Source organism: Ursus arctos, unplaced genomic scaffold, assembly GCF_023065955.2.
Source record: "Ursus arctos isolate Adak ecotype North America unplaced genomic scaffold, UrsArc2.0 scaffold_23, whole genome shotgun sequence".
Classification (NCBI taxonomy): Eukaryota; Metazoa; Chordata; class Mammalia; order Carnivora; family Ursidae; genus Ursus; species Ursus arctos.
This window is the reverse complement of record NW_026622908.1, coordinates 14,929,032-14,947,311: the sequence shown is the minus strand read 5'-3', so window position 1 is coordinate 14,947,311 and position 18,280 is coordinate 14,929,032. Positions and strand designations below refer to the sequence as shown.

Here is an 18,280-nt window from a genome sequence, read left to right as displayed (position 1 = left end):
TTTTAGTTGGTTGGACTCAAATTATGTTGGTTTTAATAAGCCCTGATTATTTCACTTCAAAGTTATCTGATTTTACTGCAGCATGAGCGTGGGCAGATTCAACCATCAGTTACTTGTTAATATGGATTTCTCTGTCCTTGTCATTTTACAGAATACTAGCAAGAGAGAGGGTGGATGATAATAGCAGGGCTTCCAGGACTGATAGACAAGAGTATCGTCACATAGGATTTCAAATTCACTGTTACATGGATTGGCACATTTCAGAATAATTGTGTGTGTGTGTGTGTGTGTGTGTGTGTGTGTGTGTGTGTGTGTGACTGTGTCTGCCTGTGTGGCTGGAGGCACAAGGTGGAATGGTGCTCTGGCTCTGTGAGCTGTTTTATGAAAAGTAGAATTAGGGGTGCCTGGGTGGTTCAGTCAGTTGAGTGTCTGACTCTTTGACTTTGGCTCAGGTCATGATCTCAAGGTTGTGGGAACGAGCCCCTCTTTGACCTCCCCACTCAGTGGGCAGTCTGGTTGAGAATTTCTCCCTCTCCCTCTGCCCCTCCCACCCTCACTGTCTCTCTCTAAAATAAATAAATAAATCTTTAAAAAATGAAAAGAAAAGTAAAATTAAAGGCTCACGATGGCAATATAAAGAATGAAGGAAGAAAACCAAACAACGAAATTCTAAACCTCCCAACCTGATCAGCCTTCTTCAATCAATCATCTCCCAAATATATTTTATTATGCAATGTGACCCCCATCTTTTGCTGATCACAGCCTCATATTTATTAGCATTGCAGAGCCAGTATTCTATGGACATCACTAACCACCTTTCACCTCCATGGACTGTATTCCTACTGCGATAAGTGATAATTAAGGGAGAAGATGAAGGATTAAGACTTCCTGGGTTAGAATCTCAATTCTCCCTTGGAGAGATGTATGGCATTTGGCCAGTTATTTTATCTCTTGGCCAATTAGGTTCCTCAGGTATACAAAGAGGCTACTAATAGTATTGAACCCAAAGAATTGTTATGAGAATTAAGTGAGGTAAGGCAGGTAGACAGTTGTGTAATAAGTGTTCGGTAAATAATTGTTATTCCACTCTGCCATAAATATCACATGTTGGTGATAATAGAAACAGCTGGTTAGTGAAGATATCTCTGAGCCTAGCAAAATTTGGGGTAAAAGATAAGCTTAATGAGTGAGTGAAAAAAGCAATGAGCAAATATTCGTTGAATCTTTATGATGTGCTAGGAGCATGATGGAGTTATGCCCTTCATTCAATTCAATAGTCTTGCAAAGTATGGGTCATTAATTCCAATTAATAAATGAGTTTACTGAGGTTCAGAGTGGTTAATAATATGTCACAGTCACACAGCTAGTAGATACAAGAATGAGAATTTGACCAATGTCTGGCTGGGAAAATAGCATTTCATCCATAATATACTACAAATCCTGTTAGGCAATTTTAGTGGAAATGTCCTGCTTTGAATCAACAGAACCAAGAATGTTCCGTCCTCCATAGCTATCATTTTGAACAATGAGGTATACTCCTCCTCAGTGAAACACTGACTACATGCAGTTAATTCTGCCACAGCATTGGTATTCTCATAGGGCAGTTCAAAGTAGTACACTATTTAAAAAAAAAAAAAAAAGGTAGGGGGGGATCCTGGGTTGCCCAGTTGGTCGAGCGTCCAACACTTGATTTTGGATCAGGTCATGATTTCAGGGTCGTGAGACCAAGCCCCACGTTGAGCTCTGTACTGAGGGGGTGTGTGGTTAAGATGCTCTCTCTCCCTCTGCCCCTCCCCCACACTCATGCGCTGCGCGTGTGCTCTTTCTCTTGGGAAAAAAAAAAAGCCATTAATTAGATGTATCTGTCAGGTTCCAAAAATCGTATTAGCTCCTGTTGGTACTTGGAAACACCCATGGGTTAACCAACCCTATGCTAGAAGCTGGCAGTCTGCACTCTAAAAGCAAAAATAGAAAACGTAACTTCACTGAATTGAAAAGAGAGCATGTGTTGCTAACACACTCGTGCTTTATTTAATTACACTCTTGGTATATTTGACATCGTTATGCTTGATCTCCTCTCAAAGACGAAAAAATCATATACATTTTAGATATGCGGGTGATTCTAAAGGAGTACTCTCCAGCCTGGTGTTACACTGGGATGGAGTCCTTGAATGGTTGGTGATAATACAGTCAGCCAGAAGTGCATTCTCACCTTCACTGTAAAGGCAAATACCTCGTGTGTGCATGCTACCCCTTCAGAAGCTGTGACGATTCCCTAAATAGAGTGAATGGTAGCCTGATGCTGGGTGTGCTAAAATACTATGAGGTACAATGTCTGGAGAGGCAGGAACACAGGTCAAGTGTGTCAGATGATTGGGACACACTGGAATGACGAGGAGAGAAACATTCACGGAGTTAGGACATTTAATTACATTAAGCGTTTAGAGAAAAGGTTAACATTTGTGACGGCACTATCACAATTATTTTACTACCAAAAATAATATGCATCAAATTGAATGGAAAGGTTTGCATGACTAGAGTTATTGTTAGTCTATTAATTAGTATTTGGGAGAATTATTAGTGAAAGGTGCTTTGCAAACTGTATCACCTGAATGGATATTTTGGACAAGGTTTTTGCTCTTGTTTTTGTCTTATTAGAAAATAACAATAGTAACCTTTTTCAGAATTAATTACTATGATAAAGACCTTTGTACTCTGATTGAGTGTATTTGTTCTGATGAAATGTTCTCTTGGATATTGATGCTGTATATGAAATGAACCTGCTGGTGGCTGTCTTCCCTTAATTAGGAAACTTAATAAGCCAGCACTGTCTCTATGTCACACACACAAGAGTGAGTATTATAAGAAACATGACTAATTTGCAGTAATTCGGAGTGCTATGATAAATAACGCAGCTCATTGTTTAAAAAATAATGAAAAAGTACCTTAACAACGTCCTCAGAAAGAAATCCAGATACATGTTTTAGGCTAGAAATTATTTTTTTAAATTTTATTTATTTATTTGTCAGAGAGAGAGAGAGAGAGAGAACGAGCAAGCAAAGCAGGGGGAGTGGCAGGCAGAAGGAGAAGCAGACTTCCCACTAAGCAGGTAGCCCGATGAGGCAGGACTCGATTCCAGGACCCTGGGATCATGACCTGAGCTGAAGGCAGATGTTTAACCAACTGAGCCACCCAGGAGTCCCTAGGCTAGAAATTTAATTCTGGCTATACTTAATATTTACCTGGGGGTGCAGTTAAAAGTATCCATCCTGATTTCATTCCTCAGACCAAGTAAAATTGATTCTTGGGAGCTGGGACTCAGAGAGTTTTAAAACTCCCAGCTGACTTGAATGTGTAGCCCGAGTTGAGAACCACTGACGTAGGTGATGTGGCCAGGCCACCAATATGTTCACTGATGCAAACTCAGGGCTAACCCTCTGAAGGTTATACATAAATTCACTCTGAGGTTGTAAAATAAGTGTTGTAACAGATTAATTAACATTACTCTTCGATAACTTCTGGCTTTCTTTTCTTTCTATTTAGTTTACGAAAAAGAAAAGCCCCAGTTCGAAGGCATTGCTCATGTGCAAGTCTGGCAACTACAGATCTGAATGCAAATCTCGCTCAAATGAAGTAAATCTTGCATGATAAAAGCAAAAGGCAAAAGAGAAGGTTGAGCAAACTTATCTCTGCTATAGGAAAAATAAATAAAAATTATACTGACTACAAACCGAGGGTCAGGATAGAATCTTTCAATATTACTGCTATTTCAAATACTGGGTGACTATCAACCAGTTTCAAGTTTCAGCTCTGAAAACTCTCCATAGAATGTGTGCTATTCGGACTGAAATATAAGCAATTTTCCCCACTTACAAAAAATTCTGATGTAAATTTTTTCTTTACATATCTTTATTATATATTTGCAGTGTTGTTTGGAGAAAAAAAAGAAAATATAGACGAGAAGAAACTACAAATAATCATACCATAAAGATACACACTCTTAACTAATATATTGGTATATTTCTTTCTACCTCTTTTTCAATACATTTTTAACTAAAATGAGGGGAGGTCTACATTTATATTTAAGCTATTTTTTCCCACCCAGCAATATTCCCCAAAATGTTCAATAGTACAAGTACTAGAATATTCAATTTTCCTCCATTCCTAAGTTTGATAATTCTTATCAAGAAAGCTGTGAGGAATAATACTTTTCATTTCTGATACTATTTTTTGGAATAGATTTTTAAATGTAAAATTGTACACTGAGTCTCTAAAATATGTGTTCTACAGGTTTCATCTTATGGCTCATACAACAAAGTATCTCTTTGAAGAGCTGTGTATCATCAACTTGTGGGTAGAATAAAGAAACAAAGTTCAAGATGGCTGAATGAGCTTTCAAGTACCTTTGTTGTCCCTTGCTCTGGAGACTTCATGAACATGATAATAAATAACGTTCAAAAGGTATAGACCAACAATAGTTTTCTAGAAGGCAAACTTCCGATGTCAGAGTGTTAACTGATAGAGTAGGTTAGCCTAGATTTTGTGCAGAGGCAGGAAGACAATGAATCTCCTTAGCCAAATCCTAGAGATGGCTGGACTCAAAGATGGCAGATAGACAAAGACAGGAGTGAGTCAGAGGTAAAAACCTGAAGAAAACTGAAGGTCTGACAATAAAACATGCAAACACAAACTTTTTCTCTAAAGAAATTCAAAGTACAAAAGCAGTGATGTGGGAATCAGCACTCAGGAGTACAGTCTTCAATCTGACATTGGGTACATCACCTAAGTAATGGCTCCTTAGCCGTTCACACTATAGTGAACTCTTTCCTTTCCTGAGACTTCTCCATGTACCCAGAACTCTGAGTCAGCCTTCCTGTTGTTTTATTTCTAAATTAAACAGATGACCAGAGATCACCAAAAATTGTTGGAAATTCTATAGCCTAAAAGAGAATGACTAATTGAAGCAGGCAGAAAAATGGATCACTGGAACAAAAGCCTAAAACTTAAAAAGCAAAGGAAAACTTAAGACAATCACAAGTGTAATTAGAGAGATTAGAGATGTTATGTTCATGAACTACAACAGGATGCTCTGAAGAAGTTACATTCTGAAAACAAAAAAGACTTAGAAATCAAATATACATATATGACCTCACCCTCCCCCAACACACACACACACACACACACACACACACACACACACACACACAGAAATGAAGAGTCACTTGGAAGAAAAGAGCAGGAAATCTTCCAGAAGTGAGGCAGAAATCAAAACCATGAGATGAAAGAAAATGCACACACATGCATACACACACACCTAAACATAATACCGCATAATTCTGTAACACAAAATATAAAGATGATAAAAATTCACAGAGAGAAGGAAAAAGAAAATCAATGACAAAGGAACAAGAATCAGACAGAAATTGGGCTATTTGAGCAGTAACAATGGATGCTAGGTGACAATGAATCCAGTCTCCGGATTTCAAGGAAAATGATTTTAACCTAGGACTTTATAACCGAGCAAATACAATGAAATGTAAGAGTGAACCGAAGTCATCTCAGACATACAATAACTTAGAAAGTTTGCATCTCCCATGAGGTAGTTGCTTAAGGATATACTCTGAAAAAAAAGGGGGGTTGAAAACTAAGAAAGAGGAATATGTGGGACAGTAGAAACTGGAATTAATCCAGTAATCTAATGAAAAGTCAGTGAACACCAAGAATTTCTTAAAGAAGAAGAATGAGATAAAGGATAAAAATTAGAATCTGGAACATATGGGATTATTTAGAAGGTGAAATATTTTCTTCTCCCAAGGAAAAAAAAATACAGATAATCTAGGAAAATAAAACCAACAAAAGTGTGTGGTACAAATAAGAAAGTAAGTTTAGTGTGGCATGATTTTGAGTAATTGATGGAAGTTTGGAAAGGGGAATCAATTTGACCTTGACTCTAGGACTATTCAAGAGTGGCACAGAGGTCATAACAACTTGGAACTGTAGAAGAGGAAGTGATCCTGTAACTGCCAAAAGCATTATTTTCATAGTAGTACTATATTTGCCAAGTGGAGAGTCAAGAGATACTGTTAAAATGTGATAGAACATGATATAAAGGTGTAAATATGCTATTTAGAGCTACAAATTTTAATCAGCAGAGAGGTTTAAAAATTTAAATGGCTTGGGGCGCCTGGGTAGCGCAGTCGTTAAAGCGTCTGCCTTCGGCTCAGGGCGTGATCCCGGCGTTCCGGGATCGAGTCCCACATCGGGCTCCTCTGCTGGGAGCCTGCTTCTTCCTCTCTCACTCGCCTGCTGTGTTCCCTCTCTCACTGGCTGTCTCTCTGTCACATAAATAAATAAAATCTTTAAAAAAAAAAAAAATAAAATAAAAATTTAAATGGCAATATAGCTATGAAAAATTGAAGGGTTATGCAGATAAGCTAAATCTTCATCGAACACCACAGGGGATCAACAGATACTGCTGAAATTTACTAAATCTAAAAACAGCAGTATTAATGTGCTTATCCATAGAGAATTGAAAGATATTTCCAAAAGCTTAACAGCAGAAAGTGTTAAACATTTTTGGTTATGAGATTTTCATTACAAATCTTCTTATATTACTTGAATTTCAAACTGTACATGAAATACCTTCATCTTTTTTTTAACCAGAGAATAGTATACTCACCCATCAAATATTCCCCCATCAAATATTAAAGACCAAACTTTTTTTTTCTTAAAAAATAATATTCTACATTTGAAGAAGACAACTTACCTTTGGAGAGGGGGTAAAGGAATAAGGAAATACTAGAAATTGACTTACCCAAGCAAAAGTCACTGAGGTCAGCAAAAGAGCATTTGAGCACAGTGTCTTTTTTATCCTCCTCAGCATTAACTAGGGGGAAAAAAAAAGACATTCATAGTTTTTGGAAATAAAAACATTATCATTTAGAAAAATGACCATCATGACTGATGGCCAAATGATGGCCAAACATGAAGAAATTTTTTAAGTTAATGAGTTGAAATAAGTTATTTAAAATTTCAATAAGGGCAAGATACATCTCTAGAATACCTTCATTCTCTTGAATAATTAGCCACCTTTGTTATTGGACATGGATGTAAGCTATTATTTATAATTGGTATTGATTTCACAGCATTACTGAAAAGAAAATCTTGGTATTTTCAAGTTATCCAGAGGAAGAAACAAGTCCAAGGAATCATAAAGGAATGCATTCCCGTAAGACAAAAAAACAACTTAGAGAGGGATGGCAAAATGGAAACACACCTTATCCACTGCAAGACAGGGGGCCAGGTTGTATTTTGACTCCTGGATTTGTGAAAAGGAATTGTCTAAAAGCATAATGGTGTCTCAGATGGGCAGATGTGTGTAGAAAGGTGCCCAGGCAGCCACAAAGTGTCATTAATGTGGCATCCAGCTGGCACTTCCCTGTATTTCAGCCCTTTTGTTGTCCAAGGCTGCGGTGCCAACATGTGATTGCTAACACTTGTCCAGCCACATCTTTGTGCAGTCAAATCTCCACTGCTTTACTGTCAACATTACTTAAAGTCTTTGGTCTTTCTTTCTAAGAAACTGAGTTTAGTATTGCTGACGTAGTCTCCTCAGTTACTGGTTATAGGTTCTTACCAGAAATGATAATGAGCTAGCAATTCAAGTAGCTGGTCTGTCTGCTCCTGCAAACAGAAAATACTAGCTCCAGGTTCCCATAAGGTTGGCTTCTTTCAAGGCCAGAACGAAGTGAAAACACACCTGGCCAACAAATGGCCTTCCGTCTGACTGGTGTACTGTTCTCCTTTTTATGCCAGCCTTCCTGCCAAGGAGCTCTGTAAATTCTAGTAAAATGGACGAAGGAAGGAAGGAATGGTTCGAAAACACTTAGTCTTTTCACATTGAACAAAAAAGGCAGGAATAGCTGCTCACCTGGCTCTGCTTTGTCCGCGGAGATTAAGGTTACGGAAGTGGGAGCCTGAGACTCACTCTCGGTGGACTGAAAGAGTGAGGTGGATTGGCTCAAGCTCTTTGAGTAGGCATAGCTCTGGGCGAGGCAAGGCAGGGATCTCCGGGATGGTTTCAAAGAAGTTTCCTTTGTTATCTCACTCTTGCTTACATTCATACCTGCAAATTCAAAATGGTAAGTTTTAGAAGTAATAAATAATCAGCAAAAGTTGATAAATAATATTAATTCTTGTGATGGCTGTTTCAGGAAAGTACTCTTGAAAAGCACCACCTAGGGACTGGAACTAATTGAGTTAGTTTTGTTAATATTTTGGTAAGGGAAAGTGAGAATTTTGTCAAACAGTCCTGAGGAATGAACACTTTCTCTTCCAGTTGACCTTTCACCATTTTTAAAAGCTTCTGTGAACAAACAAACAAAAAACAAAGCAAAACAAAAACCAAGTGGTTAACTTTATTTAGGAAGTTATGAGAACAATCATTTGGATTATCTTTGGATAAATCTAACCATTTGGTTTTCCAAGTAGCAAAATAAATGAAACTAATACATAAATATTCAAATTACTGTTTACTAAATGGAACCCTTCTTTGTACTCTATTCTCCCTTAAACGCATACATACTACATTTGATTTTCCCAACAATCTTATAGAGCAGATATTGTTATTTCTATTAGCTGTGGGGAACTGAGACTTAGAGAGGAAAAGTAATATCACTTATGTCACACAGATAAATAAGCAGAAAAGGGTTTCTATTCCAAGCTAAAACCACCACATCAGGGTGCATGTATAAATTAGTTCAAAGCTCCTGACCACCATCTATTCACCCCCAAACTCACAGACATTGAAATGTAAAGAACTTAGCAAAGTCTATACCAATAGAGGCTAAAACACAGAAAGAACATAGCTATAGGCACATCTGTTTCTACCAGCCTCCCTATTCACCTGCCCACATGCTGATTCTCTGTTTTAATGTAAATTTCTAAGGGAGTGATTGAAAAATGAAAGGGATAGTGCAAATGCATTAGAACACAAAACATTCAATTAAGGAAGCTTTTGCAGTTGCTCATCTTAATTTCAATTTTGAGACAGAGTAGAATCTGAGTCATAAAAGGTGCGGGAAAGGGGTAAAAACAGAGAAAAGGTACATTTGCAGTAATTATCATATTTAGAATATAAATAAATTTAACTAAATTCCACTCAAATTGCTCAGGTCTGTAATTTTTTAGCTACTCTATTTTATAGTCAGTTTGTAAATTAACTCAAAATTTCTAAGTAGCTCTTCAAATGAATGGATTCAAGTAAGGACCAGCAGAGGTACCAACGTGTACTGCCCATTGGGACAAATGGGAATCCTGAAACAGAAATAACAAGGCAATTTTTGAGAGAGGTTCTACAGAAATAAGACATGGCTGGACAGAAGAAATTCAGATAAACCTAGGAGTGGGGCTTTTATCCTTTAGTTTTATACAACCATGTATTTATTTTCATATTAAGTCTCAGTGTGCAAATAGAATATGAACTAGAAAGGTATGCAAGGAAGAACTGTGAATTGACTGGAAGCGTAACACCCCGTCTCTTAGCTTTCTGGGATCTTTAATGACAAGAAAAGAACATACTTTCTTGAAGAGGAATTCCCCAAGGTCCACAGAAAGCATATTGAAATCCTACAAAAATACCAGACAATTCCGCTTAATGACCAACCAGTGTTTTCTACACTACATCCAAGAAATAACAGGGCAAATCTATCCTAGTAAGTGTCTATGCCTATGAATCTTTTGTAATGTGATTTGATACATTCTTTTAAGAAACAGCAATGTAGGATATTAAATGGTTAGCTTTCTGTTTCTGGGCCACTCTAGCAGAACATCTGAGTAAAGGAATAAATGTTTGGGGGGTGGAGTGGGGGAGAGGGAAGGTGCATAGATAGAAGACAGTGATACCTGATGACAAAGATGTTGACTGAGAGAGAAAGGCCCTTGGCCCCAGATAAATGGCCTTGATAGGAGCTTTATAATAATACTATTCACCTTAACCCACTGACACAAGCATGTAGCTTCAAAAAGGAGCAACTACTACATTTCCCTTTCTTACAATATTCAAACACGAGTAAAAGTTTCAACTGTTCTTTGGGTGAAAGATGACTATTGAATTGGTAGATATTATTTCATAAACCAATATGGGGTGAGATTTCATAAACCAATATGGGGTTAATTACGCTCACCAATGCTGTCAGTGTTTTCTGACATTTCATTCATTCCGGTATTCACCAGGTCATTTGACAGATAGTCACTGGGCCTTTGCTCTCTGAAGGCACTCTGCTGACTGTGGTGAGTAGGGTAGACAGTGGTGATGAGATAGACAATAATTCCTGGCCTCAAAGGACTTTTATTTTAGTTGAGACTCAGACATTGACCAAACAAAAATAAATAAATATATACATGTAAATTGTCTTCAATGCTATGAAAATACAGGTACTGCTCTATAATGAGAATAATAAAGGAGACTTCCCTTAAGAAGTGATCAGGGGCATTTTCTCAGAAGACGTGACATGTTAGGCCAAGAAAATGAAGAAGCACCTAACATACAGGAAGGTGCTTATGTTGTGTTTGTGTTGATGGTAACGCGTGTGCATGTGTGTTTGTGGGAAGTGCTTTTAAGCAAAGATAATAAGGTGCATGAAAGTCATGAGGTAGGAAGGTTACAATGTATTTATAGAACTGAAAAAAAAATCTGTGGCCTAGTGCCACAAAGAGGCATAAAGGAGCTATTGCTGCAGTCTAGGTGGGGGATAAAAATTAGCTACTGTTCTTTGAGGCATTATTTTATTTATATATACATTCATTTGCCCTTTATTTTTCAGAGATTAATCTGTTTTATGTTCTTTACTTGAATAATTTTGTTTGCCAAAATTCATAAAATATTTTTAAACAATGCCCACCCTACATGGGAATGAAACTAGGAGAGGTTAAGGTATTTACTTCCTCAAGGTCATAAATCTAGCAACTGGCAGAACTGAACGTTAAAGTAATAGCTACTGGATTCCAAAGCCCATGATCTTTTCAGAAGATGGCTCCCTGCGAGCCCCAGTCCTACGTGGTTCATTACCATGGTTTCACTTGGTATAAATACCACACACATTTTCAGCAGAGAGCTCTGAATGTAGAAACCACAGAGCTAAAGCAAACCCCAGAACCTATAATTTTATATCCACAATCTTAACAAACTGGAATGTAATTTGGTGAAAAATGAACATGTGCTGCTTGGTACGTATCAACAGGAAATGTCTACCCGCCTTACCTATCAAACTGTATTTCCCGTGCTCATCTATAAAAGAATAGATATGAATAATATATAATCTGCTGTGCATTAACAATGTGTGTAACTGAGTTATACAACATAGGTATCAATTTTTTTATTTTTAAGACTGATTTTTATTCATCAGGGGTTTTTTTTAAATCATTTATGTAATAATTTCAAACAATTCTTGAGTTCTTTCTCTGGGCTAGGCCTTGATTCAGTGCTGAGTATAACATGGTGCTCACTCACAGAGGAAGGAGATACATAAAAACAGATTTTATGCTAAAAAACAATATGAAATATACACAGCACATTATAAAACCACCCAGGAGAAACTCCTAATCCAGGTGGCAATGCTAGTGAAGTCTTGTCTATGAAGGTAATGAGTGGATTCTTTTTGGCATATTCTTACTCCTACTCCTCTGTATTTATAATTCTTGGGTTCAACACATTTTATTCAAAGGATTATGCACATAAGGTAGAAAACTCTCCATACAAAACGTAACTGTTGAAAATATCCATTAAATGCAACACTTACAGAAAATTGGGTAAAAAATGGTGACGATGAAACAAGTATACTTCGCACAGTTCTGCGTTTTCCTTCCTATGCATCTTCAAAGCAGTGCTCTCTCATTTCCTGAACTACTGTTTCCAAAGCTACTATACAGATCATCTTTGCTAGAAACCTATATAATCTAAGCAGAAAGTCTGATGTCCTAATGTTCTAAAAAGTACGAAGTTTCTTTTCCAAGTTCCACATTAAATGGCGTCACATTCTGCCTGGCATAACTAAGAGCATCTGTTCTTTGCATGGCATGACTTACAACAGCTACGCCCAGAGTATATTCAGAACTTATTTCTTCAACGTTCCAAAGTTCCATTTCTTTCCTTGTTGGCTTTACCTGATACCCTTGAATAATACTTGATCACTACTCCTTTAAAGCTAATAACTAGAAAAGAGACCACGGTAACATGTCAATTTTGGTAAGCATATGCAGCTCACGAGTTCAAGGGTAAATCTATAAACTGCAGAAAATGTGTCATTTCCTGTACCTGGAACAGATTTTTCTCAAGCGACAATTAGCTACTTACAATTGTTCTAAGAGCACTTCATAAATGCTGACATATTTAAAGGGATCCAATGAAATGACAATTTCACTTGTAAATACACAAAGGTCCACGAGGTGGAATTGCAAATAAGATATCTTCTAGAAATGCATTCACATAAGACATCTGACATCAAAGGAGGAAAAGTGGACATTCAGATACCATTTAAACTCAATGGACTTTGAGTTGATACAGAATTTTAATTGGAAAAACAGATCCTTAGGAAACTTCAAAGAGGCAACTGGAGAGTAAAGAAAAAAATGGGTGATTTTCTTTCTTTTTAAAGATTTATTTATTTATTTTAGGAAAAGAGAGCGAGAGAACGAGAGAAGGGGAGGAGGGGGAGCAGCAGAGGAAGAGAATCTTCAAGCAGACTCCCCTCTGAGTGCAGAGGCCAATGTGATGCTCCATATCATGACCCATGAGGTCACGACCTGAGCCGAACCCAAGGCAAACGCTCAACCGACTGAGCCACGAAGGTGCCCCAAGATGGTTGATTTTCTTAGTGCAAAACACAGAGTTTCAAAAGATCTACTATTTCAGTAAAATTTCTCTTCAAGAAAACTAACTCATCCTAAGGACTCATGTGAAAAAAAAAATTGTTTTATAGAACTAACTCTGAAAATTCTACCAAGCAAATTGTTAGAAGAATTTTTGGAAGATTTGTAGCAAAATAATATGATATTATGACCTAATGGATTTTACATTATGTCCATAAGTTTTGTCCATAAAAAATGTAGTTGTCTGACTCTTGTTATAATCTCAAGAGAATTCTGTAGTTTAGTAAAATTTTACCTTTCTCAGAAATATTTTAGAATCGATGGCCTGAGAATGGGTAGTGTCTCAGGATACCACTTGATTTTATAAAATGCAAACACACCTTCCTATAAGAGTAGATATAACCGAAGCATATTTATCTAAATTGTAAGCATTGGGGGAAAAAGCATAAACACACACAGAAGTTTCTTCTTCTCTTCCTTATCAAAATCACTGTAGCTCTGTTGTCTTCAAAGGAACATGTCTGATTTGAGTGTGCCCTTTTTGGCGGATGTTATTGCTACTGATAAAAGCACCATTGATTGATTGCCTACAAAGGGCCAGGAGCATCCTATCTGTTATCAGTTAATTCTCATCCCAGTCCTGTCATGACTTTTCATCTCCACTTTACATGTGGGAATCCTGAGATACAAAGGACTCCAGTGACTTGTCTCTAGTCCCACATGTAGGAAATGCTATAGCCTGGAAGAAACCAGGTCCATTTGACTTCAAGGCCTTTGCTCTTTGCAATAAAACACGTAAATTCTTTGTTTACTCAGAAACTTCTTTATTTACCATAATTTGTTCTTCACTCATTTTTCAGTTCTACTATCACTTTGAACAAGGAAAAGTATGTCTCTTGGATCAGAGTCCTCATAGGATAAGGATGGCTAACTCCGAGTAATTGAAGCAAGGTTAATAATTCTTTTTTTTTTTTTTTTTTTTTTTACAAAGGGGTGAGCAGAACTAAGAGAAGCCAATAAACATTGATGAAGCTCCTTCCAACTAACAAGGGCTGGAAACCTTTATCCCCCGTGGGCCTGCAGAGCAGGGAGAGGGAGCAGACGGAAGAACTTGGAGATAATTGTAGCTGGAGGAGAGGGAATCTGACAGAACCTATATGCTGACCTAGCAGAATGTAGCCACTGTACACCCACAGAAGGGCATGGAGCGAGCCAGGGAAATAAAATACCCCCAGCCTCTCTTTTGTCAGTTTCTAATCTGCTGCTGATACGTCCCAACTGGTCAAATCTAAATAGTAGCTAGAGGTCGTGCAAGCTCTTGGTTGTTGTAGTCCGTAGATACCTGCTTCCTGAGGAACAGGACAAGGTGAAAAGTGGTGCAGGATAGATCTGGAGGGATGAACGGAGATTACCCACTACACACATACAGATGTGCACTTTCACTATCAGAGAATACAATTTTAAGGGTTTTTTTTTGGGGGGGGTCATAAATGATAAATATTCTAAGATGTTTATAAGTAATCATGGAAAAGGTAACTATTGACTTTATTGTACTTTTGACTGGCTTGCTATGGGCAAGACTCTGTGCAGGAGACAAAAGTAAGTAATACACACTCAGTCTTTAAATAAGAGTAATTAGTAAAATAAAAAATTTATCTCATTCAATTAAAATATATTAATAAGAAAGGTGAATAAGAAAAGCTCTCTAATAAGTGTAATGCAAGACAGAACACTGTAAGGAAAGCGCAGAGTTATGAAGGAGTTTATAAATTGGTGAAATACATTTCAAAAGTCCTGAAGGTGAAATGAGAGCCCTCATTTTTATCTTTATGTGTGTGCACTCTTGTCTAGAGTCTAATTTCCAAGTCACACAGCCCACCCCAAACAGGTACATTTTCTTTGCTGTATGTCCTCTTAGGAACATATATTTTGGGGTGCCTGAGTGGCTCAGATGGTTGAGTGTCCAACTCTTGATTTTGGCTCAGGTCATGATCTAAGGATCATAAGATCGAACGCTGTGTGGGGCCCCACACTGGGCATGGAGCCTGCTTGGAGTTCTCTCTCTCCCCCACCTCTGCACTATACCCCACTCATGCTCTCTCTCTCTCTAAAACAAGAAAAACAACAACAAAACATACTTCGCTTTAATAGAATTTCATGTTTGCATTTATGTATTTATGAGGTTACTAGTTAACATACAGTCTCTCTAGCTGCACGGTGAGTTCCATGAGGGCAAGGACCATGTCTGCCTTGTTCACAGACACACATTCAGCATGTGGCACTGTGTCTGCATATGTAATATGCAAATAGATATTTACAAAAAGAAAGACTGAAATAAGGCTCTATTAATTAATGAGTTTACCCAATGAATATCTTCATGTGACAAGTATTCAGTCTCATAGATGCTAGATATTCTTTCTAGACAATGGGATTCAGCAGTGAACAAAGAGATAAAACTCCCTGCTCCGGTAAAGATTAAAATGTCAAGGGGACATCGGGACACATTCACTCTTCAGGAACCAGTGTTCTGAAACTTCAAAGCTCAAACAACTTATAACCTATAATGCTTTTTGAAATACAAATGAGATTGATGCATATATTAGTGGAGCTATTCCAAATCCCACTCCTCCCCCTCAATGGCTATTCATCTCCTTGCTTCTGTTTTAGCACTCAAACAGATTTTCGCAGCAATGGAAGCAGGGAGTAATAGAGATTTCTGGTATTTACAAAATGTGCTATGATGCAAAGGGCTTTCTTTAGAATGTACGGGGGGAAAAATAAAGGCAGAAGTACAAGATAAATCTGCAGCCAAGCTTTACCCCATCATTTTGGGGGTGTGTAAAGGGGCAAAATGGAATTCCTGATCTTCCTTGCCTGCCTCATGGAACGCAATTCCAAATGAAAACAAATCTTGGGTTTAGATTAGGGTATAAAATTTGAAGTTTTATATTACTTCTGACAAGCTGCAAAGGTATAATTTTTACACTACTGTCAACAACAATACCGCTGTTCCACTATGAAGAACTCAGAGATGGGATTTGGGTTTTGAGGCAAGCGCATGGACACAGCAAGAAAACCTGAATTATACCCTGTCCTTGAAGTGGGGGAAGATCTGAAGACTCCCACTACATCTCACAGGTCTATGATGGCATTTTGAAAACTCTGATCCCATTTGTTCCAACCACACACTGTGATTGGTGAAACCAGTAACTCAACTAGAAGCAAATGATGTGTAGACTCCAAACCCAAACACAAGCATGACTAGTCTAACCAGCACGGCATCAGGGCACAACCTGCTCTATATTTTCAGCCTGGCATGAGCATTTGTAACCACAGAACTTCCCACTGCTTGCAACCTGCTGCTGTAGTTTTTACTGATGGGTTTCACCATACTGTGCCAAAGGCTGGCAATTCCCACATCTTCTTTTGAACATAGTTTGATATTTTATAATTGAAAGCTTATTTCAAAAGCTTAAGAATGGGAAAATGTAGCTTATACTAGAAAAGAAAACAGAAAAATAGTTGATTCTGGATATTTTTTCAATGAGTTTAGGGTGAGAAATCTTAGCTATTAGTATTATGTTAGTTTTAGTATTCAGTTAGTTAGTATTGGTATATTTTTAAAAATTCCATTTTAAAAGATAAAGGATAAATAATAATGGCAGTATATATTATTGTTACTATTAATTATGTTTAATTATTATGTTGGCTAATAATTAATTTACCACCAATTATTTACAACCTACTCTTCTCAGGAATATTCATTCTACAGAAAGTTAGAATTTAAGTTTTAATTTAATATCATTTGACTTTCAATTTTTAAAAATCGTATTTTAAAAATCATGGTTTTTACTCACCGGTAAGATTTTACTATTTTTGCAGAGTTTTGAGTTCAATAAAACCTAAGCTGCTTTTTTCCAAACACTTCTTATTTTCATTATAAAAATTATATGAATTTTCAGGGATAACCCATGTGCTTATTTTCTCCCTTTTATTTATCTTTTTTTTTTTTTTTTAATTTCCATGGGTAAAGTCAACATTTCTGGTGTTAAGTTTTTTGAGTTTTGACACAAACAGGGATTCTTATAACAATTTCATTGACAGGATACAGAAAAATTACAACACTTGAATCAATTCCCTAGTCCCACCTATTTGTGCTCCGTGTTCTCCATTACCCAACTTCCTACAATCAATGATCTGTTCTTTTTACCTCTTTTTTTTTTTTTTTTTGCCATATCCAGAGAGCCACATAAATAGAACAATACACTATATAACTTCTAAGATTAGGTTCTTTCACTTAGCAAAATGCATGTGAGAATCATCCATTTTTATAAGTGTCAAAAATTCGTTCCTTTAAATACTAAGTAGTAACTTCATTGTGAGGATGTCCTACAATTTGATCATCTATTCATCCGAGGAAGGACATTTGGGTTGTGTTCAGTTTTTGTGATTACGAATAATGCTGCTATAAACATTCATAAAGGTTTTGAGTTCTCAAAAACACATAGAAGCATGCTTGCTGGGTGAAATGATAAGTGTATATTTAATAGTGACAGAAACTGTCAAATTTTTTCAAAAGTGGCTGTACCACCAACAGTGTATGAGAGAGTTCCTGTTCAGCACTGTATATTTATCAACAGGATTTTGGTTGTTATTAGACATTCTAATAGGTTTGTAGTGACAACTCACTGTGGTTTTAGTTTGCATTTCTCTAATGACTAATGTTATTGGGCATCCCTACCTGTGCTTTTTGCCATCCATATATATTTTTTGGTGAAGTCTTCAGATATTTTGTCCATTTTTTTTCATTGTGTTTCTGTCTTATTATTAAGTTTTGAGAGTCTTGTATATATTCTGGATATAAATCCTTCACTTGATATGTGATATGTAAGTATTTTATCTCAGTCTGTGGCTCATTGTTTTGTTTTGTTTTGTTTTGTTTCCTTAATAGTGTCATTTGCAAAGTTTTTATTTGCAATGAAGTAAAATTTTATGAATCCTGTTTTTGGTGCTATATCTAAAAAATCATTGACTAAACTCAGGTTATGAGCATTTTATTGTAGGCTTTTATACTTTTATACTTGACATGTAGGTCCATTATATATTTTAAATTAATTTTTTATATACAGTGTGAGGTATAAAACAACAATCATTTTTGGCATATGGTTGTCTAGTAGTCAACTATTCCTTAAAAGACTGTCCATTCTCCCTTCAGTTGTCTTTGCACCTTTATCAAAAATCAAGTGTCCATACTTATTAGGTCTCTTTCTGGGTTTTATATTCTGTTCTTTTGATTATGTGTCTATCCTTTCACCTATACCATGTCGTCTTGACTATTCCAGCTTCACAGTGTATCTTAAAAACAGGCAGTGCTAGTCCTCCAACCTTGTTCCTTTTTTTTAATTGCTTTGGC

General features: G+C 36.9%; 1 protein-coding gene across 1 annotated transcript in view; it reads right to left on the bottom strand.

Moving 5' to 3' along the window:
- Nucleotides 1-18,280, bottom strand: part of ANO3 (anoctamin 3) — a 394,322-nt gene that overhangs the window by 176,445 nt on the left and 199,597 nt on the right. The window contains exons 3-4 of the mRNA XM_026512215.4: nucleotides 7,931-8,125; nucleotides 6,815-6,886 (exon numbers count right to left, since the gene is read on the bottom strand). Of these exons, the coding sequence (XP_026368000.2) occupies nucleotides 6,815-6,886; nucleotides 7,931-8,125 (267 nt within the window). The remainder of the gene's footprint in view (nucleotides 1-6,814; nucleotides 6,887-7,930; nucleotides 8,126-18,280) is intronic.